Source organism: Episyrphus balteatus, chromosome 4 (assembly GCF_945859705.1).
Source record: "Episyrphus balteatus chromosome 4, idEpiBalt1.1, whole genome shotgun sequence".
Classification (NCBI taxonomy): Eukaryota; Metazoa; Arthropoda; class Insecta; order Diptera; family Syrphidae; genus Episyrphus; species Episyrphus balteatus.
The window spans coordinates 917,570-941,963 of record NC_079137.1 but is presented as its reverse complement, the minus strand read 5'-3'; the positions used below and the strand labels follow the sequence as shown (position 1 = coordinate 941,963).

The 24,394-nt window shown below is 30.9% G+C and overlaps 2 protein-coding genes across 7 annotated transcripts in view; one reads left to right on the top strand and one right to left on the bottom strand.

The window, feature by feature from the left end:
- The window catches only part of LOC129919984 (limbic system-associated membrane protein-like), a 190,483-nt gene that overhangs the window by 25,825 nt on the left and 140,264 nt on the right, over nt 1-24,394 (top strand). The window lies entirely within an intron of this gene.
- On the bottom strand, nt 2,968-10,772 carry LOC129919979 (uncharacterized). 6 transcript variants are annotated; one of them, XM_056001126.1, is made up of 7 exons: nt 10,376-10,772; nt 7,449-7,657; nt 5,374-5,523; nt 5,230-5,304; nt 4,734-5,023; nt 3,748-4,013; nt 2,970-3,690 (listed from the first exon to the last, which is right to left on the bottom strand). In XM_056001126.1, exons 2-7 carry the CDS (start codon nt 7,639-7,641, stop codon nt 3,636-3,638), a joined length of 1,029 nt encoding a protein of 342 aa, XP_055857101.1. In that variant the 5' UTR covers nt 7,642-7,657; nt 10,376-10,772; the 3' UTR covers nt 2,970-3,635. The 6 variants fall into 6 exon arrangements, 4 of the variants coding, with proteins under 4 accessions (XP_055857098.1, XP_055857097.1, XP_055857101.1 ...); XM_056001123.1 differs by having other exon boundaries at nt 2,968-3,690; nt 5,230-5,523; XM_056001125.1 differs by lacking the exon at nt 10,376-10,772 and having other exon boundaries at nt 2,971-3,690; nt 7,449-7,756.

Below are 24,394 nucleotides of genomic sequence, written 5' to 3'. Positions count from 1 at the left end.
TGAGTTTTTTTTTATTGATTGATGATTTTGAGAGTAAAAGTCTTTGAATGGACAAATAGAAGAAGAAGTCGACTCTAGGAAATAGTTTTTTTTGAAGAAGTTATTAGAAGTCAATTTTTTTTTTTAAAGAAATCGGTCATCGGAATAAATCAGTTCTTCACAGAAGTCAGCTTTTAGCAGAAAACTGTTCTCAATTTAAATACTAAAAGAACTCAGTTCTTTAAAGTATTAATTTTTAAACAGAAGTCAATTTCTTAAAGATATGTACTTATAAAGTTTTTCTTTTCCAAAAAAAATCAATTCTTTCAAACTTCTACTTAAAGAAAATGCGAATAAAACAAGGTTTATTCCGTTATTTTTCCGAACGTTTCGTAAGTGTTTAAGACTACTAATACTGCTGAAATTCAAATTACTTATGCAATTGTGGCAAACATTTAAACAAAAATAACCCTATGCAACATTTAATTTGACAATAATTTGATCAAAACCAAACCGATATTCTAATTAAAATCGTCAAATTTGCAAAATTCAATTAAAATCAATATTTTTATAATAAACTAAGTGAAGCATTATTTTACAAAATTTTAACCTGATTGAATGATTAACTTATTTATTTTATGTTATTTATTTAAAACAAAACACAGGTGCTGAATCGTTGACTATACGTATAGAGGATTAAACATTTTGTGGTCTAATTAAGCTAATGGTACTTTTACCACAATTAGAGAGAGAGACAGAAAGAGAGTAAACCCATTAATTGGAAATTTAAATTAGAATTCAACAAACATACTGTGCCTGTCATGGTGCGGTGGGTTGGGCAGAAATACCTCCGAGTCCATACCAGATCTCACAAATCAAAAACGCATTTTCGATTCAAAATATCTATGTTTTCATTAAAATCAATTCTTTTAGTCTACTCTTTCTCTCTGTTGGGCTTTGTTGTAGTTTATATTTGTGAAAAATTGATGTTGTTTTTGTTATACAACAACTATTAACATTTTACAGGGAACATTTTAGCTTTCGAATTATATTCTATAATAGGATTGAAATGCAACTTAATGGAACCAAAACTAATGTGCGCATTCAAAATCACAAACGAAATCTAAATAACCAATTAAATGAGGTTAATTTGACATCTAAGCGTAGTACGGTACAGTATCAACGACCGACCGACGACAACGCGTTGCGCGATGGTGGTAACGTCAGAAATATATGTACTATGTGTGGCATGTGGATCGTATATTTTCTACGTGACATAACGATTTTGCCAATAAACATTTCGACAGAATCGACGACTATCTCTGTACCTATACGTTTATAGTACCTACAGCAGCCCATACAACACTGGGGAATTGATTTCTGGTAAATTTTCGAAAACGAGGAATTCATATTTGCGAGACAGACGAGAGAGCTTTCCTAGCAGCTATAATATAGGTAAGGGGTTATTGGGTTAATTCAACATATCGGATCATAGTTTCTATTATGTGTGCCTAATTTGAAATTCAATTGAATTTGGCGTCATGGTGTAGGTAAGGTACCTTCAGTACATGTATAGAGGAAGAGGGTACTTAATAAAATTGAAGGAAATTAATAGTGACAGTTGAAAATTGTTGTGTTCACTAAATTAGTTGAAATCAATATAATCAGTATACAACTACACAACGCACCGGCACAGAATTTTGAGAATTCGAAACACGTGACTTTATATATTGAATGTTTAAGTCATCACAAGGTATTAATTATGTAAGAAATGTGTCAAAGACTATAAGATAAGTGAGATGAAATTTTAGATATTGTTTTTGATAATTCTTGAAGATGACGTAGGTAATAATGAAGTTGTATGATTAAATTTTGAATAAGTGTTTAGAGTAAATCAGTGACAAGGAAAAAGATTATTTAAGGTTTTTTTTTCTAGAAAATATATCGCAATATTTGATATACTTTTTTTTTCAACTTGGTTAGAATGTTTCAGTTGATATAAAAAATTAATCTTGAGTGAAAGGATGTTTTTTTTTAAGGAAAAGATGAAGTTCTGAAATAATACCAATAAAACTCTATGACACTAATGGTTCCCCCATAAAAACAAGCTAAAATGCTTCATATAAAACAGAAACAGAACTCAAGCAATTTAAAAAAAAAAAGTTTTCGTAAAGATGTTTTTTTTTTTTTTTAGAGGAACAGGGAAAATCTGTGTCAAGTCTTATAACCTCATTGGTATACATATACGCTGAAAATTTACAAAGTTCATTAAAAAGTCTTATAACTTTAATGGTATACTTTGAAAACTTCAAAGTTCATTAAAAATTTTACCTTTGCCATGTTGACTAGGAATTTTAATATGTCTATACTTTTTTTTAAGGTTACAGGGTGTTTTTTTGTCGAAGGTGGCAGAATTGATGGTGATTACTGGCAAAAATTTCTTAAAAAATAGTACTACAACCGTCTTCATTTTGGATAAAATGCAAAATTAAAGGAACATTTAAAATCAGTATGTATAAAAGGGTGTTTTTTTTAGATGTAAGTTGAATCAATAATTTCTCATTTATTAGTTAATTTTAAGGAGTAACCCAAATAACATTTTGTGGTTAGAAAGCGGAAAATAAACCGGATATTTACTCTGGTTATTTAACGGATAAGTTACTAAACTCGTTAAATAAACGTATTTAAGACGTTCCAGAAACGTCTCCACAACCGAAAATGGTCAGTTATTTTTTAACTTCGTCTAAATCGGGTTTTTAAAAAACCCACTTTTTTCTACAAATACTGGGTTTTTAAAAACCTAATTTTCACGGTTATTAAATAACTGTTTATTTTTAGTCAAAGAAAAACTTGAAATAAACCATTTACGGCTATTTTATAACCGTTTACAAACCGTTATTATACAGTTTAAAAAAAACCTGTACTGAGTTGTTTGACGGTTTTTTTTATAACCGTTTTACTACGGTTATTATAAAACCTGTAATATAACAAGTTCTTTTAAAACCTGTATTAAACGTTAATTTACGGTTTTTTTTATAACCTCTTACCTATAGGTTTTTATAAAACCTCTAATAAACGTTATTTGACGGTTTTTTTATAACCGTTTTCTTCCCGTTTTTTTTAAAACCTGTAATAAACGTTGTACAGGTTTTTATAAAACCTATAACAAACGTTATTTGACGGTTTTTTTTATAACCGCTTACCTATAGGTTTCTATAAAACCTGTAATAAACGTTATTTAACGGTTTTTTTTATAACCGTTTTCTTCCAGTTTTTTTAAAACCTGTAATAAACGTTGTACAGGTTTTTATAAAACCTATAACAAACGTTATTTGACGGTTTTTTTTATAACCGCTTACCTATAGGTTTCTATAAAACCTGTAAATAACTTCGTACAGGTTCTTATAAAACCTGTAATAAACGTTACTTCACAGCTTTTTTATAACCGGTTATTTACAGATTTTAAAAAACCTATAAAATGTTTGCTTACCAACATGCTGCAAACCATAAGATTCTTCCCAGCTGAAAATTTAATATTTGAAATAAGAACGCTGAAATTTAAGTTTAGTGAAACATTATTTAATGAAGTAAAACTAAAACTAAAACTTAAAGTAAAAGTAAAACTAAAACTAAAAATAAAAAATAGCTTAACTTAATTATGTTGTGGATTGCCCGTCAGAGGCAGAGGAGCTGGTGTTGGAACTGGTATTTCTGTAATGAGAAAAATGTTAACTTAAATGTTGATTATAATTTTATTTTTTAACTTACGTGGACGGTTTTCCCATTCGAAATGGGGCTTGCTTCAAAAAGCCTTTAAAAAATGAAGCACCCTCAGCTTCACTATAAGTGGGGTACCTTGATCGGACCGCTTCCAATATAGTTTTATACAGGAATTTGTATTGGCTGAAACTTTTTTTGGCATTAGTCCCCAGCCAAGAATGTTCTGCCAGTAGTGGATCCGTAAAAATGCACTTGCAAATAGTGCGGATCGTTTTCATTCCGTTGGCCCCCCCATAGGAGCTCAACTTACGGACCTGAAAGAAAACAAAAATATGTTTTAAGATGTCGTTTTTTAAACTTTTTCGTAATATAAAATGCATTTATTTTCAAATATTTTTGGCCGCATTTATTATGATTTGAAATTATAAAAGAAAATGTCAATATGTATTACGGTTTATGAAAAAAATTAAAAAGAATTTCATTTTCGAAGAACTTTTTTTAATAAAAGTTTTGAAAAAAAATGTATCTTATTTTTTTTCAAAGTTCAACATCTAAACATAAAATTATTTTTTATTTATTTAATAACCCTTACTGTTGAAAGTTAAATAGCAAAAATTTAAAGTTCTTATTTACCAAAGTCTTTTAGAAAATTAATTATTTGGATGCAAAAATTCAGTTTTTATCAAAAAAAAAAACCAATTGAAATTGAAGTTATTTTTAATTGTTTTTTCAAAAGTGTGATATATATTACCTTTTCTGCTTCGGAATTCAACTGATAATATTTATTAGAAAAAGTTTGGAAAAAAGTCATTTTTAATTTTTTTAATAAATTTTTTTTTTAATTCTGAGTTTGAGGACCATTTTTTCAAAAACTCTTAATTAAATTTAGTGAATTTAAATTTAAGATAAGCTTCTGGCTTTGTAAAAATGTATTTTAAAATATTGTAGGTGTTGCCGTTGTTTTATAAATATTTTTTTTGTGTTTGAAGTCGGATTGTGAGAAAATTGCATATTTCGTATATTTTGGTACTTACCAATTTTTTTTTGAATGCTGCATTTTGATGGAGTTTTTCCTCGATTTCCTCAATTTGTTGGACAGAGGTAAGTGGGAAAATTTCATCCAGTTGCAGTTCCTCATCCACTTCCTCTGCATTCTCTTTTGCAATTTTGGACGCCAACAAATTGACCGAAACTTCGGACTTCGCCATGAATGCCTCCAGCATTCCTTGCATGGCCTGCACCTTCACCTCAGTGGAACGCTGTCTTTCCAAAATTTCGTCTATTTTGGACGACAGTTCCTTGAATTGGGTACTGGTGCTGGGGCCTATAAACAATTAAAAATAAGAGTTATAGTAATATACAAAAAAAAGTAATACGGTTAGTGAAAGAACTAATATGCTATCTCAGCTGTTACTAAGAGGGACTGGGGTTTATCCTATTCAAATAACATTGGATAAACCCCAGTCTAAGATAAGCTGGAGTTTAAAAACGACTTTGAAAATTGTACTAGTGCTAAAATACATTTTTTACCTTCAAACGTGTATAAGTCGGAAATGACATTAGTGATGGTAACATCTTCATTTGGGGGGGTGAACGAGGAAACGTCTTGAAAATGAGAAGTAAGTATGACAAAATTAGTAACTTTGTTCCCATGTTTATACATTTTAAACTTACCAGAATTAGGAATCAAAGTTGACATCAATTTGTTCATATCTGTCATGTATTCCGAAGAATTGGTGTCGATGGTCACTTCTTCCGTATTTTCTTCAGAAGAAGACAAATACTCGGCATCCTTTTCCTTCTGAACTGCTTCCTCCCAGGAACCTTAAAAGGAAATACATGTTTTGTCGTAAATATAAGTGGCATGAAAGGGATACAAGAAAATATTTGTTCAAAAGGTGAAGCGGCTTAAGACCGGCCGAACAGCTCAGATTTTGACGATTTTTTTTCAAACGTAGGCAATTAAAAATGCTTTAAAGTCTATAGATTAAAAATTGCCGATGTTACCGTATTGTTTTTTAAAATTACAATTAAATTTTTTTTGAACACAACCATTTTTTTTCTTAAATTTCATAAAACAAATGATAGCAAAAGATTCTCTAGGTTATTTAAGGAAAAAAAATATAAGGGAGTAAGGGACAATCTTCCATCGTTTAAGAGATAAATGCAATTTTCTCATAATCTGACTTTAAACACAAAAAAAATATTTTGAAAACAACGGCAACACCTACAATATTTTAAAATACATTTTTAAAAAGCCAGAAGCTCATTCTTATCTCCTAAATTTAAATCCACTAAATTTAATCAAGAGTTTTTGAAAAAAATTTCAATTTCAATGGGTTTTTTTTATAAAAACTGAATTTTTGCTTTGAAATAATTAATTTTCTCAAAGACTTTGGTAAATAAGAACTTTAAATTTTTGCTATTTAACTTTCAACAATAAGGGCTATTGACTGAAGAAAAAATGACTTTATATTTAGATGTTGAACTTTAAAAAACAAATAAGTAAAATTTTTTTTCAAAACTTCTATTAAAAAAAGTTCTTCGAAAATGAAATACTTTTTAATTTTTTTCATAAACCGTAATACATATTGACATTTTCTTTTATAATTTCAAATCGTAATAAATGTGGTCAGAAAAATTTGAAAATAAATGCATTTTATATTACGAAAAAGTTTAAAAAACGACATCTTAAAATTTCTTCAATAATTTTTTTTTTTCAAAAATCTGAGTTCAGATACCATTCTTTCAAAAGCTCTTAATTCAATTAACTTAATTTTAATTTTACAAATATGACTAAGTTTCTAGCTTTTTAAAAATGTATATTTAAATGTTGTAGGTGGCGCCTTTTCGTTCACGCGCGCTCTCGTGAACGAAGCGAAAAAGGGTTGCTGTGAGTTTTGTTATTGCACCCGCTCGCAAAAACACCTGCTGGTCGAAAATTTTTTTTTAAGGCGCCATTGTTCTTCGCGAAAAAAAGGTCGCTGTTTTATTGTTTTATCGCTGTACACTTATTGATCTTGTATCGAACACACAAGAACAACAAGTCGACCGTCGGTCGCGGGTGGCGCTTTGTTCAAGCGCGCTGTCTTGGACGACGTAAAAAAAAGGTCGCGGTTTTATTGTTTTATTGTTGTACAGTACACTTATTGATTTTGTCAACGAAGTGAAGTGAAAAAAGGTCGATGTTTTATTGTTTTATTGCTCTTGTATCGATCACACAAGATCAACATGTCGATTGTAGTCGTGGGCGCCGCGCCGTGACGCCTTTTCGTTCACGCACGCTGTCGTGAACGAAGAGAAAAAGGGTTGCTGTGAGTTTTGCTATTGCACCCGCTCGCAAAAACACCTGCTAGTCGTGTTTTAAGGCGCCATTGTTCTTCGCGAAATTTGCGATATTGTTTTGCAAATTGGCTGATGCTGAATTGCACTCGATGACAATGTAATGTGTTTATATAAGAAAGACCGGTCTAAAAAACTTTAATTTCTGTAATAAATCTCATTGTGTAGAATATTATGAAGCGTTATTCAAATATAAAAATATTGAAAGGCCATAACCGCGATTACTTTAAGTATATGAAAGGGGACCTAAAGTGTATCAAAATTAACGTAACTAAGCTGTCAAAAATAGGCCCCCAGGATAAACTGCTTTAAGTTTAGATACGAATAAAATTTTACTTGGAGAAAAGTGGTCTAAGTGAACTTAATAAAAATAAAATAAAAAAGATGTAGTTAAACTTGTATCTTACCGATGTCATCAAATATTAATTTGCATGCTATGCTTTGCCAATCATCCGATGCTGTGATGCAATTTTTCCGACCGCAAATGGAATCTTTCTTGGACTTTGGCCATAATAGCTTCGTTCCATCGATGACCCAATTTTTGGGAACTGCCGTCACGAACTTCCCTTCATCTTCGAGCGTCTCCACAACACAATACATTTTGATTAACAATGTACTAATGGAAAAAAAACAGATTCAGTGTTTGGTAAAGTTATTTTGAAAAATTTAGAGGAAATATTTTCTATGTTATAAAAATTAGGCAAATTTTCTTCTTCATTTGATTTATAAACGCTTAAAAATTTAGAATAGAACGGTTTTTCGTAAAAATTTTGTTTTTGTTTTAAGCTTGAACCATAGATAACTGGGATGCCATGTCGATATGTTGCAAACTCCATTCTAACAATTTCTTCTGAGTTTGTTAAGAAGTAACTATCTGCAAGTGACGACTTCAAAACAAAATGTTGAAGCTGAATTGCTCTATAGATTCCAACACAGTGTTTAATTTTGCATATTTTATTCCTATCTTTCATATAAAGCATAGGAGTTTTGTTTTCATCTACATCAATTAGATCTACATTCTCAAAATCTTCGATAATCCTATTTGCAATTTGTTCCAGGGGTCTGTTTCCAGATCTTATTCGACGTTTTAAATATTGTAAACGATTTTCATATTTGAAAGCACTTATATTATCTAAAGGTCCATGGTATTTAACATCATCTACGACATGATATAAATTGTGAACGTTATAACTTATGTTTTCAGCTCCATAGATACTAGAAAAGTTATATATGAATGATTTGAACAGACTCTGTGCGACATCAACAAAAACTTGTTTATTTTTACTCAAACATATTGAAACAGCACAGTGTAGTTCCATAAAATTGGCATATACTTCTTCATGAGTTTCATTTTGCAAAACAACCGGACCTAAGTACAACAAAAACATACGAAATTCAGTGGCCTTCCAAAAGCTTATCACATCAAGTCCACGAGGTGTTCTATTGAAGTCGCATGGAACATATTTTCGTAGTGATACTAAGGTCTTAGAGATTCTCTCAATGTTTTTTGCCGAGAATTTTGTTTTAAGGGTTCTATTCTTAATCCATGTAACCAACAATTTTTTCATGACACCTAAGCACAACAAGTGCATGTAATCTAGAGGAAAATTCATAATAATATCTATTGGAAGTTTTTCTAATGGAGATGGTTGCGTATGATGATCTTCGTGTATCCCAGCCCGGAAAGAATCATTCGTGCGAAGTGATTTTGATAGGTTTGGAAAACACATTTGGTGAGATTTGTAATTATAATCCCCTTCTACATTACATCTTTCACAAGCAAAATAACCATTATGCCCTTTGATTCCTTTTAAATAAGAACGAGCGGGGGCGTCACAGATGAAATTCCTGATTTTAAAACTTATTTTTTTGGAACCAATGTTCAAATCATCAATGTTAACAGCCTCCTCAAGAAATAATCGCAGAAATTCATTAACACTTGAAGGTTTTGCCATTCCGTAGTAAACACCTATTACTAGCGGCGGCACACGAAAACCATCTGGTGAACACAAAATAGGCCAAAATTGGCCCTTTGAACTTTTGCTAACAGGAATCCCATCAATATTAAAGTCCAAGAATATTACTGTTTGACATGTCTGAACACTTTCAAAAACCTTAGTAAGAGCGCGAACCAAACCGAAATGCCAGTATCTACCAGGTGGAACTTCGATAAAAATTTTCTCAAGGGAAACGCGAGTTTGTAATAATGTTCGAGGGTCTAATGGCAAATAAGGATGAGAATTATGCAAAATGTTAAGCAAATCACGCAAGCAAATATTCGATATGTTATGCTGAATAGCCCATAATACTAAGTTTTTTTTTAAATTTTCTGGAATAGCTTCAAAATTAGTTGAGACAGCGACACAATTGTTTCCAGAATTTTCACTGTCACTTTCATGTTCAGAAATAATATTCGATAGGTGTTGCAACTCTTCAAATTTCGTGTTAGAAAAACCTTGTTCACAATTAGCACTTATTTCATTTTCCGAAAGGTGTTGCTGCACTTCAAATAACCTCTTGCTAAGAAAAACTTGTTCAAGATTTTTAATTCTTTCTTTTTCACGCATTTCTAATATTATTTTTTTAACTTTTCTTTTAAAAGTAGTTCTACTACAAATTTTATTTTTAATGATAGAATACATTTTTATTATAGTGATTTTATCAACAGTCAAGCTTGGAATAATAACGCGGAATGAGAAAGACAAATGAAAAGACGCGCTAAGTTATCTGTATGCCTACTCTCAAGTTATTTTTCAAACTCAGAAGTTATTTTCCAAACTCAGAAGATATTTTTCAAACTCAGAAGTTATTTTCTAAACTCAGAAGATATTTTTCAAACTCAGAAGTTATTTTCTAAACTCAAAAGATATTTTTCAAACTCAGAAGTTATTTTCTAAACTCAGAAGATATTTTTCAAACTCAGAAGTTATTTTCCAAACTCAAAAGATATTTTTCAAACTCAGAAGTTATTTTCCAAACTCAGAAGATATTTTTCAAACTCAGAAGTTATTTTTTATACTCTGAAGTTATTTATTAAACAATATTTAATATTTAACCCTTCGCTCCCGGAAAAAAATACAAATATCTTGAAAAAAAGTTTTGATATTTTCTAACAACACACTAAAATGAAAAAAATAATGATTGTACTAGTAATAACATTGTATAAGGAATGTTTTGAGCTGAGAGTACAAAAGGAAAAGTCCATTTTGTAGTAAAAAAAACTAACAAAGTAATTAATAGGTGGTATCATGCTGAAACCACTAGGAAGCAAAGGGTTAAAATAAATTATAAACAAATAACAATATTTAAAATAAATTATAAACAAATAACTTACCTCTTAATAATTTTTCACAGACAGATATTTTTTTTTATTTAATTTATATTTTTTCACAAAAACTTTCTCGCACAATAACTTGCTACCACCAGCCACAAAAGAATACTGAGAGATCTGAGAAAAATGAGAGACAAAAATATGATGGGCGACGCGCGACGCTCGAGTATGGTGAATGTGTATGTGTGGAGAGTTGTTGGTTAGTTGAAATTGGGTTGGAACTTAGTTGAAAAATTGCCAGGGTTGTTAAAAGGTAAATAACGAGTTGATTAAAAACTTATACGTACTTATAGTAGTTATTTAAAATCTTACTTTAAGCTTAGGATTTATAATGGATTAATTTTAAACCAATAAACAACTTTCATTGTAAAAAGTCAGTAATTTAAAATCTCGTTTCAAACTTAAGGTCAAATTTGTTTAATTTCTAGTCTATAAATAGCTTTTTGCGTAAAAAAGGAGTTATTTAAATACTTACTTGAAACTTGTAATGAAAATTTGGTTATTTTTTAGCCCATAAAAGACAAAAATAAAGAAGTTAATTAGAAACTCACCTTGAACTTAAGATTTATAATGGGTTAATTTTAAACCAATAAACAACTTTAATGGTAAAAAGTCAGTAATTTAAAATCTCGTTTCAAACTTAAGGTCAAATTTGGTTAATTTCTAGTCTATAAATAGCTTTTTGTGTAAAAAAGGAGTTATTTAAATACTTACTTGAAACTTGTAATGAAAATTTGGTTATTTTTTAGCCCATAAAAGACAAAAATAAAGAAGTTAATTAGAAACTCACCTTAAACTTAGGTTCTATAATGGGTTAATTTTAAACCAATAAACAACTTCCATCTTAAAGTGAGTAATTTAAAAACTCGTTTCAAACTATAGATAAAATTTGGTTAATTTATAACCTATAAATAACTTTTTGGGTAAAAAAAGAGTTATTAAAATACTTACTTAAAACTTTGGGATCAGATTTGGTTAAATTCTAACTTAAAAAAAAACTTTTTGTGCGAAAAAAAAAGTTATTAAAATACTTACTTCAAACTTGGAGCCAAAATTTGGTTATTTTTTAACCCTTAAAACACAAAACTAGAAGTTATTTAAAAACTTATTTATGACTTTGTGTCAAAAACGAGTTATTTAAATACTTTTCCGAAACTTTTGAAGAAATTTGGTTATTTTAAAACCAACTTCAAACTGAGGTTATAATTTAACCAAAAAAATTGGGTTGAAAAAATAACAAGAATGTAACCTGGGTTTAATAAAAGTAAATAAATAGCCAAAATATTTCCTTAGTTTAAAAATGGAATTTTTTAAACTAATTTATGACTAAAAAGTTTATTTTACGTATAATTTTAACCCAAAACAAACCTTCGAAAATACTGGGTTTTTTTTCTAACCTAAAATTAACCACAGACTTTTAACAACCCGTTTATAGCCGCTTTTTGACCGCGGTTATTTGCAGTTATTTTATAACTTTGGTTATTTTGTAACCGAGGTTTGAAATTGTTACTTGGGAAGTCTTTCAATAGAATTTCATACACTTTATACTTTATTTACCTTGTTGTAAGGCTTATATTATATGTCGAAAAATTTCACTTGAATTGTTTCCATGAGCTGAATTCTTTCATAGATTTTAGACATTACATCAATACTATGACTGTTCATGGATTGACGTGTGTCATTAAATTTTTCCTCATAAATGTTTTATCCTGAGTTGCCAAAAAGTATTGAAAATTTCCCGTGTGCCAATTTTATTTTCCGAAACCATTAATGCGGTATTTAACTCAACTCTAATTAAAAGCTCGACCAATAGGTTACTAATTCTGGTACTCTACATTACACACACACTATCCAAGCCACATGATTATCTCTCAATTTCTATGTAGGATTTCCATCATATCCGATAACTGATGAAACTACTTTCTATTATGCTCTCCAATTAAACCGAAAAAGACCACCATCCAGCACCAGTGCCTTTTCCATTTACATCAAAACTAATAACTCTCCAAAGTATCTAATCCTCATGCCATATTCACTTCGAAAATGATTTTATTTCATAGATCCATCCTTATTGCACTTAATAAATGTGATCACAATATTTGCTAGTTGATGTTCTGTTTCCATGACATAGAGAAAGAGGCTGCAAACACACGTTTTGATTACCGCAAGTAGATACTTGAAAATGCTGAAAATTCAATATCACACACAAAATCGGATGTATTATTATTTTCCAATGTAGAAATATCTCTTCAGTAAAGAAGGTAGGTACACGGTAGAGAGTCTATCGTCATGAAAAGCAAAAGCGAGAAAATATTGTTTACTGAGTTTCATCGATAAGCAGATTAAAGAATCCTTTTTCTCCCTTTTTCGATGTAATAGTGACATAATAGGATTGTCAATTTTTTCGTTTTTTTTTTTCTTGTTGTTGTTGTTGGTGTTGTGTTCAATTTAATGAAACTCATAGGTAGGTACATTGGCAAATATTGACTATGAGTAATTTGCTTGTGAAGCCTTTTGTTTCCACTACTCCACTATTACACACAACTCTCGATTGATATTATCCTTCTAGAGATACTTACATATATGTTTGAAGGAGAGACAGAAACAATGAAGTGTTTATGTTGTGCTACCTGGTGAAGTTTCGATACGATTGATGATGATGTGTGCTCAATCACTTTGGTAACTCTGACATATAGTTTTTCATCACACAACAATATCGATATCCTTTCCTTTTAACTTATACTCCCTTTTACCCACTCTTTTCATTTTAATTAATTAAATGCATTAAAAAAAAGAAGAGAAGGTATTGTGGCTTTTATCGATTTCATTTATTGACATCACACGCATTAATTCACACCTTTCTCTTTGTGTTGGTTTCATTATCAATATTGCATTATGGCACATAAATTCAAAAGGAATGACTTTTAAAGTTGGAAAGTTGGTGTTTTTTAGAGCTCGCTATCATGCTCTCGAAGTCATCATGCACGAAAGGATAGGTTTTATGGGATAAACCACAGAATTATGTAGATTTAATGTCGAATGGGAGGGAAAACACAAGAGTTTTTGTAGCAAATTTCATTGTTTGAATGAGCTTTACATGAGAATGAGAGGTGGTAGATTTCAAATTCCTATAATGAGGTTATAGATCATTAGAGTGTATCCCATTTAGATGGAAATTATTGACTTTACGAATTTATTGATATTTGCAATGTTTGTTAGGACCGAAGAACGGTTTGGATATAGAACCTGTTATCAAATGATTTTTTGAAATAATGGCTACGTTGGTTATCCAAGATACAAACCACTGAAAATTGAACTAATATCTTTTGAAAACGGAGGATTTCATATACCTTCTTCAAAACTTGATATCTAGCGTTTTTGAGGAAAGCTTTAATGACCAATAATATAGGTCGGAAATCGTAAAAAACATTCATATTTTTGTAAAAACTTAGTTTTACTAAAAATTATTGTTGAATTTTTGTTTCATTACAGATTACTTTTACAAAACGAAACATATAGACAAGATTTAAAGAACATATGAATTGTGTGCGTCTCAATTAGCCACAAAAATCTGCGATTGCGTCACACATTTAAAATGATAAACATAACAACATAAACATCGAAAATATAAACCTACTCATACAAGTAAATGACCACAGACGATTGGATATCTAGACAACGGCAACAATGAGTCTTGCCTACTTAATCTAATGTGACAAAGAAAAAATTAAAAGAAAAGTATCGCTTTCAATGTTGTTGATACTCAACTAAGCTTAGTGGCGATTGCTGATGATGGATTGCATACGCTCTGAAATGCATTAAGGTTAGTAACGTGTTTGTTTATTTCGTTTTCGTTAAATGTAGTGTTTTTTGCAAAAATTAAATATAAACAAATGTGTATCGACTCAAATGGAGTCAAAATAAGGGGTAATTAAATTATATAAATACAATTTATTGGACTTCATGCCGTTCAACGTCGAACCGTTATTTTTACATAGTTCTTTTTTCATGTGTACCATTCAAGTTGACACGACCGATTATATTTTCAGCACATAATATTGCATGTAAAAAATATTTAAAATTCCTCGTATATAGAAATTATATTAAAGTTTCTAGAACTAAAAATACCATCCAATCTTCGTGGAAATTAATATCACGAAAAGCGTAAACAAACATGTCCATTTTCATCCATAAACCAGAGACCTACAAATACATATTTTTAATATAACAATTTCTTAATACTGTGGCAATAAGACAGAGTAGCTTAAGTCCCAAAAAAAATTTTAAAACCAGTCAACTCTTATCTGCATTTACTCATTACATATAAGTTTTAATTTAAAAACAAAATTAAGGAAATTTAGCTTAGATTCATACTTATGTAGAGACAAAAATTTCAGTTCAATTAAAATTAAAATCCTTAAAAAAATAACATTGAAAATGAAATTTTCAAAAATTCCTGAAGTCGACATAAGCTACTCTACCTTATTGCCACAATATAAATTTTTGTTAAAGAAATTTTTCATTCAAAATTTGGTTTTAAATATAATTCTTTACAAAACAAGAGACATAATTTCAAGTCCTAAGATTGAAAATTTAAATCGTTTAACTAAAATGGATAAAAAAGGTCAATTGCAAATTGTATCAAGCAAGAGTATAAAAAAAGGGATCAACATAAATAAAAAGAACGTGCGGTAGACAGTATGCTATGTAGAAAAGCACTTTAAAAAAAAATCTACTTTAACAAGTCTATTTGAAATTAACAAAAAAAAAAAAAAAACAATAACAAAATTACAGAATTCTATGTACTTGGTATTCAAGAAACGTGCGTTTAGCTTTGTCCTTTAGTGATTTTATTTTCTGTCCCATCGAATTTGGATTGTTCTTGAAACAAAACGAACAGATCTAAAATTTCAAAATGATAACAAATAGAAAAAGGAAACAGACTTGTGCTTCAGCTTTTCCACGCTGTCTCGTTGAATTGCTTCGAAAAATCATCTTTTAATGCAAAAAAAGGATAACAAGAAGGAAACTGAAGGTTTTAACTGTCATCGTAAGAAAAAAAAAAATTAAATTCTTTTGGTTTCTCAAAAAGAACCAAAAAAAAAAAAAAAAATTATAAAAAAGAAAATTATGATAGCTCTTTGGTGAATTTAAAATGATTAGCCTTTCATATTTTCCATTCCATCAGTCATTCTTTTTGTGACAAGCACTTTTTATTTATTCGTCTCTTTTACTTGCGCTTTGTATATAGCGGCATTTTCTTAACAAGTCCTGACAGTGAGTTTCTGTTTTCAAAAGAAACACATTTTGCACGCGAAAGCGAAAGAAAAATTTTGTACAAAACGAAATCCGAAGCCCGACAACATGATGACAGATACTTTTCAATGACAATCATATTGATAAATGGAAAATTTGTTTCAAAACTGAAAAACAATCCTTCCTTTACTGTTTTTTTTTTCTTCTTCTAAATTTCGTCGCGTGGAAAACTGAAAAAAAAAAAATAAGAAAAGAAGAAGGTTTTTCCCTAATGGCAGTGATTTAACTGGATGTTGGGGGTTTTCTTTATTTTTTTTTTTTAATTTTGTTGAAAAAAAATGTAAAGTGTTTCTGGAAATGCGAATCTGATAGAATTTATATTCATTTTCTTTTTTTTTTTCTCGAAAAAAGTAAGGTTTAATTTTTTTTTTGAGAAAGTAGGGCACCCATTTTCTTTGAATTTTTAACAATCAACAACTGGCAATACTCATAGGCAAATGAAATTTTGTTGAACCATTAAAAGTTAGGCCTTTTTTAAAAGAATTTTCCAGAGCTTTTGAGGTGAATAGGTAATTTTAACTCAATTCATTACTGTTTTAATCTGATGGCAAACATAAATTTAAAATTTAAAATGAAACAAAATTTAAAATTAAAGAAGCAATTCAATTAAGGTTTTTTTCATTTGTACCACAATTTCTCTAGTACTTTAAGCTGTAGCAGTATAAGCAATGACTCAAAGGACTGTTTACTCCGAAGTATTACTTGCAGCACCTGTTTTTTTACTTGCTCTATAGGGCAAGTATATTGGTTTCGTGTCGAAAAAAAAAAAAATTGAGGTTTTAATCAAAACCAACATTACGATGATGGAGAATTCCAAAAAAGTGGGTCTCGCAATATCCGTCCGTGCGTCTGTGCGGTTGTGCGTCCATCTGTACACATTTCCACAGCCTAAACGGGTGGACGGATTTTCTTCAAATTTGGTACAGATGATTTTTATGGAATTCTGAAAGTTGGTTTTTTTTTTGTTTTTTTTTTTATATCTCGTTTAGAACGTATACCACCCATACAAAAAAATACGATATTGCGAATTTCTCGAAAACGGCTCTAACGATTTTGATTAAACTTTGTATACGTAATATTTAAAGCGGTGGCAATAAAACTGCATTTTTAGTTTTTCTCAAAAAAGTCAAATAACAAAAAAATTTTTTTTCATTTAACAAAATGTTGCCCTAAATGTCGGCTCTTCCCCAATATCAATTTTTTTTTTAATTAAGAGCCAGCTTTTAAAATATACAATTAGACTAACATAAAAGTGCTTTGAACTGCAAGAGCAAGTTTGTGCGACCCCAGTCGTGCATTTTATTTTACTTACTCTATAGGGCAAGTATTGGTTTCGTGTCGAAAAAAAAAATTGAGGTTTTAATCAAAACCAACATTACGATGATGGAGAATTCCAAAAAAGTGGGTCTCGCAATTCCGTCTGTGCGTCTGTACGTCTGTACGTCTGTGCGTCTGTGCGTCTGTGCGGTTGTGCGTCCATCTGTACACATTTCCACAGCCTAAACGGGTGGATGGATTTTCTTCAAATTTGGTAGGTACAGATGATTTTTATGGAATTCTGAAAGTTGGTTTTTTTTTTGTTTTTTTTTATATCTCGTTTAGAACGTATACCTCCCATACAAAAAAATACGATATTACGAATTTCTCGAAAACGGCTCTAACGATTTTGATTAAACTTTGTATACGTAATATTTAAAGCAGTGGCAATAAAACTGCATTTTTAGTTTTTCTCAAAAAAGTCAAATAACAAAACAAAATTTTTTTTCATTTAACATAATTTTGCCCTAAATGTCGGCTCTTCCCCAATATCAATTTTTTTTTTACATTTAGATCCAGCTTTTAAAATCTACAAGTAGACTAACATAAAAGTGCTTTGAGCTGCAAGAGCAAGTACGTGCGACCCCAGTCGTGCATTTTATTTATTCACAAAATAAGTTTCTTCAAAGGGCTTATACTACTTTGAGTTATTTAGTACTCCGAAGAATGGACTTCTTCAAAGAATTTTTCTTACTTCATCTAACTAAATTTTTTAAACAACTGATAACTTTAAATAAAAGAATTTTCAAAGAACTGATCAGTGTTCCAAAGAAACAAATTGTTCATCGAAATTCATTTTTTTAGAACTCTACTTAAAGGAACAGTGACAAATAAATATATACTTTTCAAAAGAAATAACATCCAAAGAATTGACTTCTTCAAGGAATTGACTGCCGCGAAGAATTATTGATTTCTTGGAAAAAATGACATCTTCATAGAATTGAGCATTTCCAAGAATTGATTTCAATTAATATTGTGAGTTTGTCCATAAACCGAAACATACTTAAATATAATGATTTTCTTAAGTATCGATAAAGTATTTTCAAGGTCTTTTTACATTAAACAAAATAATAGGTCATGACTTTTGTCTCTAGAGGGCGGCATAATTTAATGTGACATTTCATAGCATATAACCAGCGGATAAGTAAAATGTTTGCAACGCAATCTCATTTGTCAAATTACGATAAGTAGTTTAGAAGCTTTGATGGAAGAGATATTGCCTTTTGAACTGGGTCCTCTGAGTAATATCATTGTTTTTTTTTCAAGACGGTATTTATGTGAAGGCTAATTTCTTGCTAATTCTTTGATCAAGCTTTGTTTCTTCTGCTGTCATGCGAAGCAACTTTATTTAAGCTGCTGTCAAATTATAAACAAATGTTTTCAGAATTTTTCGTCACTATGGTTAAATCCATGTTTTTTTTTTTCTTCACAATATTTTAGGGAATTACAATATTTTGTTTTTCTAAAAATGTAGGTATTCAAAACAAATTATTGAGAGCTCTTACATAATTAAATTTTAATTTGTAAGCTCTCCTCCAATTACTGGAATTGATAACTCAAATCAAGGGTTGCCAGTTTTACCTGCAGTAAACAGTTTGGTGCTAAAAATAAACCTGAAATTCTATCAAAACTTATTCCTTAAAAAAATATAAGAATCAAGTCTTGCCCTCAAGTATTTCTGTTAATTATCAGTATTTTCCTTTGAAATCAATAAATTATCCATCATTAAAATTCTTATTTCTTGTAAGTATTTCTTTGACCGAACAAAAAAAAAAAATATATAAATTTATTTGATGGTTAATTCCCACAATTTATATACAATTCTTCAATCTTCTTACATCGTTTGATAAATTTAAGCACGTTTCTTTGACATTCTGCTCCCTTCTTTAACTTTCTTCCAAGGATTGTGTCCTTTTTTTTTTACTTTATTTGCTGGCTATCCTTTCGATTACCTTCGGGCTAAAGAGTTGTCTACTTTTTGCATCAACGGAACAGACAATTTGCTGCTGACATAGGAACGGATGGTGATTATAAACTAATTGTAGCACAATAGAAGTTGCCTAATTGCCTTTTCTCCTCAGCAACTGGGCGTTATCATCAGTATCACTCTCTCTCTCTCTTTCTCACCATCATCATCGTTGTCCTTTATCGCAAGTCGCACCAAATGATATCTAATAATAACTCACTCTCTCTTCTTTGAAAAGAAGCTTCTTCTGAAAATGATTGGATCAGTGATGAAGATGATGATGATGGAGAAAAAGGACCTTTTATAGAATTACCTTCTATAAAAATTGAAATAGATAAACACAAAGTTGCACTTGGATGTGTGTGTGTTTGTGTGTGTGACAATATCCTTTCATACAATTTTTTATTCTTTCCACTCTAAATGGAAAAAGTGGAAATCATCAATTTCTAAAGTTGTGCCATTTCGTTACCCAAAAGTGTTGGCAATTGCATGCAGCAAGTACTTTCTGCATGTTGCATATATAGTATCTACCTTCAACAACAAAAGAGAGGATTCTAAAATCACTTTGTGATTAATTGCATTAGTATTACTTCAACGCTTTGCCAGGCAACTTGATACCAATACACACTCATATTACATAGGTTCCTCTTGTGCGGTTAGGTCTCTGAAATAAACGAGTATACCTATTCTCAGTTCAGGTGCACCATCCATCCATATATAGTTACTCCCTCTGCGCTCATACAAAAATAGAAAAAACCTCAAGTTCTGAATCCAACGCTTTATCCTTTCAACCATAGACTGATTCCATCAAATAACTTTCCGTCTGTCACTGATAAATCCAATGCAACCAACCCGTCGTCAATGCTATTAGATGTCTCGTCACAAAAAAATATAAAAAAGTAAAGCAAAAAAAAAAATGATGGCTGCAAAAAATGGCACCATTATATCTCGAGCCATGGCCACATCGGATAGCTTCCCAGTGTAAATCAGAGATTGCAATGTGTGATGAGGGCCCATGGCCGAGATAAAACCATCAAGGCCAGAAGGACGACTACGACGAATAAACGAACGATATGAACGAAAGGACTGGACGACGAACGGTCGGTGGTGGCGGACAGAAGGGCAGATAAAACGGAAAAACGTTCGTTCAAAAACGGATGTGAATCTGGCTTGCTCTTCTGATGCTACTGGATGGGAATGTGTTTCTATGTTTTAAGTTCATTCGGACGTAAGCGGTTTCACTGTTAATACGAAAATCCAATGTGAAATTTTTCACATGTTGAGCACAGATAACTTATTCGGGTGTGGAAAATGAGAGCAATTGTGGTGTAGATGACGATGGCGATGGTGATGAGAGAGAGAGAGATGGTCATGGTGATGTTGCTTTGCTTCTGGGATGCTGGTCTCTAGTACTGGTATTGGAGGTAGAAACTTATTGAAGTGTTTCATCAGTTGGATGCATTAGAAAACAACAAGACAAAAAAATTAGTTTATTGGTACTTAAAATAGCTTAGAATGTAGACAAGTCTTCAAGGTGACCATGTGGTAAAATAGTTGGTTGAAACATCTAGAAATATTGGAAGAAATTCGGTTTGGATTGCTGCAGGTGGAAAAGTTTAATGAAGAATTGGTAATATTCGATACGAGGAATAGAGGGAATAGAAGGTTGTTCAATAAAAAGCATTGATCGATAACACTGGTCAACAAAATTGAACTTTTATTGCCACAAGGACCAAAATATACTTTTCTATAGGTTTTTGATGTGCTGAACGCGAATCTGAAGTCAGAAAAATTTGATTGGCCTCCGTTTTTGAAATATTACCCATATAAAATGCTAAAAAACGCCATTTTGGCTGTTTTCGAGGTTTTATCTTTATGTGGGGTAGTTTATTATAAACAAATTTGGAACGGTGATTTTAAGAAGAGATATTTTTCTTTCATAAACTGTTTAAATTTTCTCGATATCTCTATTACTACTCGAGATATCTTAAGTTTCAGTTAATAAACCAAAGAGAAACGAAACTTAATCTAAAGTTAAAGTCACTGGTCACAGAATTTTTGCCACAAGAACAAAATTATACTTTTCTAAAGCTATTTGGGTTGCTGAACTCGAATCTGAAGTCAGAAAAATTCTATTAGCATCCGTTCTTAAAATATAAACGTTATAAAAGAACCTTTTTTTTTTGCATTTTATTACGGTAATATTTTAAGAACGAAGGATTATAGAATTTTTCTGATTGCGGATTCGAGTTCAGCAACCCAAAAACCTCTAGAAAATTAGATTTTGGTTCTTGTGGCAAAAAAAGTTTAACCGCTATTTAAATTTTAAATATCTCGGGCTGTAAAACAGATATGGGAAAGATTCAAACATTTTTTATAAGAATAAAACCAGTTCTTATAGGCACTGCTACAAATTTATTGAAAATAAATTACCCCACATAAAAACATATCCTCGAAATTTTCTGACTTCAGATTCACATCAAAAACCTATAGAAAAGTATATTTTGGTTCTTGTGGCAAAAACCTTGTTGACCGGTGTAATTTGTTCAATTTTTGTAGTTTGAAATCTGCAAGAGAAAAATGGAAATAGAGTGCTACATACAAATGCGACAGTGAGTTAAACTAATATTGGAAGAAATTGTTTGTTTTGCTTTCTTCTATTCTAAAGATGAAACGGATTGTTTAAAATGGCTTAAATGATTTTCACAACTGTTTAAATTTTTTTTGTTGTCTCAAAAAGGAATTTTTTAGCTATCAAAACTGCTTTTACATCAGAATACATGTAAGTTTTAATGTAAAAAAAAACCGTTGGTCCGAGGTTTCTTCCTTGGGGAACACCATCTTTTTTTTCTTAGCCAATTTTCAACCGATTTTCCCAAAAAATACCTCGTTTGGTTTCGAAATAAATATTATTTTAGAATTTTTAAAACAGCATGTTGTTTTGAAAACATATACTTTAAATTGATGTCGAAATTGAATAAATGACGAAAAAAATGGAATTATTGGTTTTGTCAGCTTATAAATTCTAGGTTGTTAAACAGAACCACATGTTATATAGATTTTTGAAAAGGTCTCATGGTCTATCCAAAACTGTAAAGAAATCTAAAATGTGTCCAAATTTCACGAAGCTAGATTTTGTTCAATGTGCTAATGTCCAAAAAAACCTTTTTTACCCCTAACTCCAGATTTTGGGGAGTTTTTAAATAACGTTTCGTAATCATTGCAACTAGCTTTACAAAACGAGATAGGTCTCTGCCCGCGTATATTGATAGTGCAACACAGTGTTATTCATTTTGCTAAAAAAAATTTATTTTTCTTATCGATTTTTTTCTTTGATGATTTTTACACAAACACAGAATTAATTTCAAAATGTTCCTTTCTTTTTGAGAAAAACAGAAGATTAGCGAGAGAGTCAAATGTATAAATTTTGCGAATGACGTTAGGTCAAATTTGTTTTTCCTTATTTCCTCATTACAGAACTCAATTAATGTTTTGGTTTCATACTTTTTTTCAAAATGTCTTCTGTTCATTTATAGAAATTCATAATGCTGACTATTATTGTCCAACGGGTTACTTATTAACATATCCCAATTCCCAAAAATATTCAAATCTTACTTTGAAGAGAAAATTTAATATAAAACATCCGGTCACCACAGTCGCACATGTCCTTCATAACAAAAATAAATACCAAAAAGGTCGAACTCCGACCCTGACAAATAAAAAAACAAAATTAACAAAATCACTCAGCTGATTATATAAATTCTCTAAACCTACTCAGTCACACACAGAAAACCCATATAGAACCGACTTAGCATACCGATTCGAAATGATTTTCCACAAAATTCTTTCCAACACACATACACACACAGCCTTTGACCCTTCTATAAGTAGATATATGTATATTTTTGACATCGAAAAAAAAAAAGGATATATTCTTGGAAGAAAATCAAGGAAATAATTTTCTCATGTGTGTCAGTCAGAGTGAGGGTACTCAACGACCGTTGTCATTGCTTTTTCCGCTTTTCATTGAATTCGAATTTTTCGAATTTTCGTCCTTAGCATTGCAATGATGATGGTTTTGGTTTGCTTTCCTTTTGTTGTAGTTGGTAGTTGATAGTCAGTCGTCTTCTTCGTCCTTCTTCTACATATGACAAATATAGGTGGTATACCCTATTGCCAACCCATCAGTGATGGTTAATGGTTGTGTGTTGGATTGAAGGATGCGGCTGTGTAAATGACATTTTAATTTGAAAATAGAAAGGAAAGGAAACACTCTTTACTCTTTGTGAATACAAATTTGGAGTTTATATGGTCAAGGAAGTGCCACATGGTGGCAAATCAAGGTTCTTTCAATATGTATTATAGACACATGGAGCTTGGAGTGACTTGTGGATTGTTATATCTTGTCGTTTGAAGGCATATTTAACCGATAACCTTCAGCGAGGAGAGGATTGTGTACGTTTTATGATGAAGAATTGTCCATTTCCATGATATTTTGAGTGAAGGGTCTTTTGTTGTTAAAGTTTAAGAGTTCATTATTCCCACAACTGACAACTGAGTGATACGTTAATTAAGTCCATAAACTGTTGAATTTCAAATTTATTCATCAATAAAACATATTTTACAGCAAAAAGGACATAAAAGCTTTCCAGATTGAAATTAAATCGATTGTAAAGGTCACATTCTATTGTTGTCAATATCGAGTAATATATTTTATGGCTCCAAGATGCTATAATCCCTTGACAACCTTAAGACCTTTCATTAATTCTTTAACAAAAACGTCTCCAATCATTCTTCTCTCTCTCTCACACTCTGTTGCAGCACTGCACTGCACATCAACAATAATAATGCAATGCTTGAAGCCCCCCAGCACACATTGCAACCTAAGAAGCCTTTTGATAAATTTGTAAGAAAAAGTCTGCGTTCTTCGCATATTCGATAGAAATTCCTTTTCACCAAGAATTCAAAGTCTCAGGCTCAGCCCACACACATACAATACAATTGCGACCATATAAAATCATTAGGATTAGGATCACATATCGCATTCTTCAAGAGAATCTTGAAGAATACCAGAATACTATATGTACATGTGGGATGTGTGTGCATAGGGACACAATTCAATGCACCATTGGAGCCACAAGCAATTTCCGTCATCCTGCTCCTTTAAGTTATGCAATATCTCTTTTTCCTGCTGGTTGCATTATTATTTTGGTATTGAAGTTTTCTTGTAACGTTCTTTTATCATTTCTTCTTATTCGAAAGATTTTCCCATTCGCTTGGAATCGTGTCTCTCTTTTGTTATGGTTGATGATAAGATTGGCGGGTAGAGGGGAGGACAGAGGGTTAATGTTGACTGAAAATGAAATAGTTATAAAACCATATAAATCAAGAAAGCACACATGACACACAAACATACACACGCA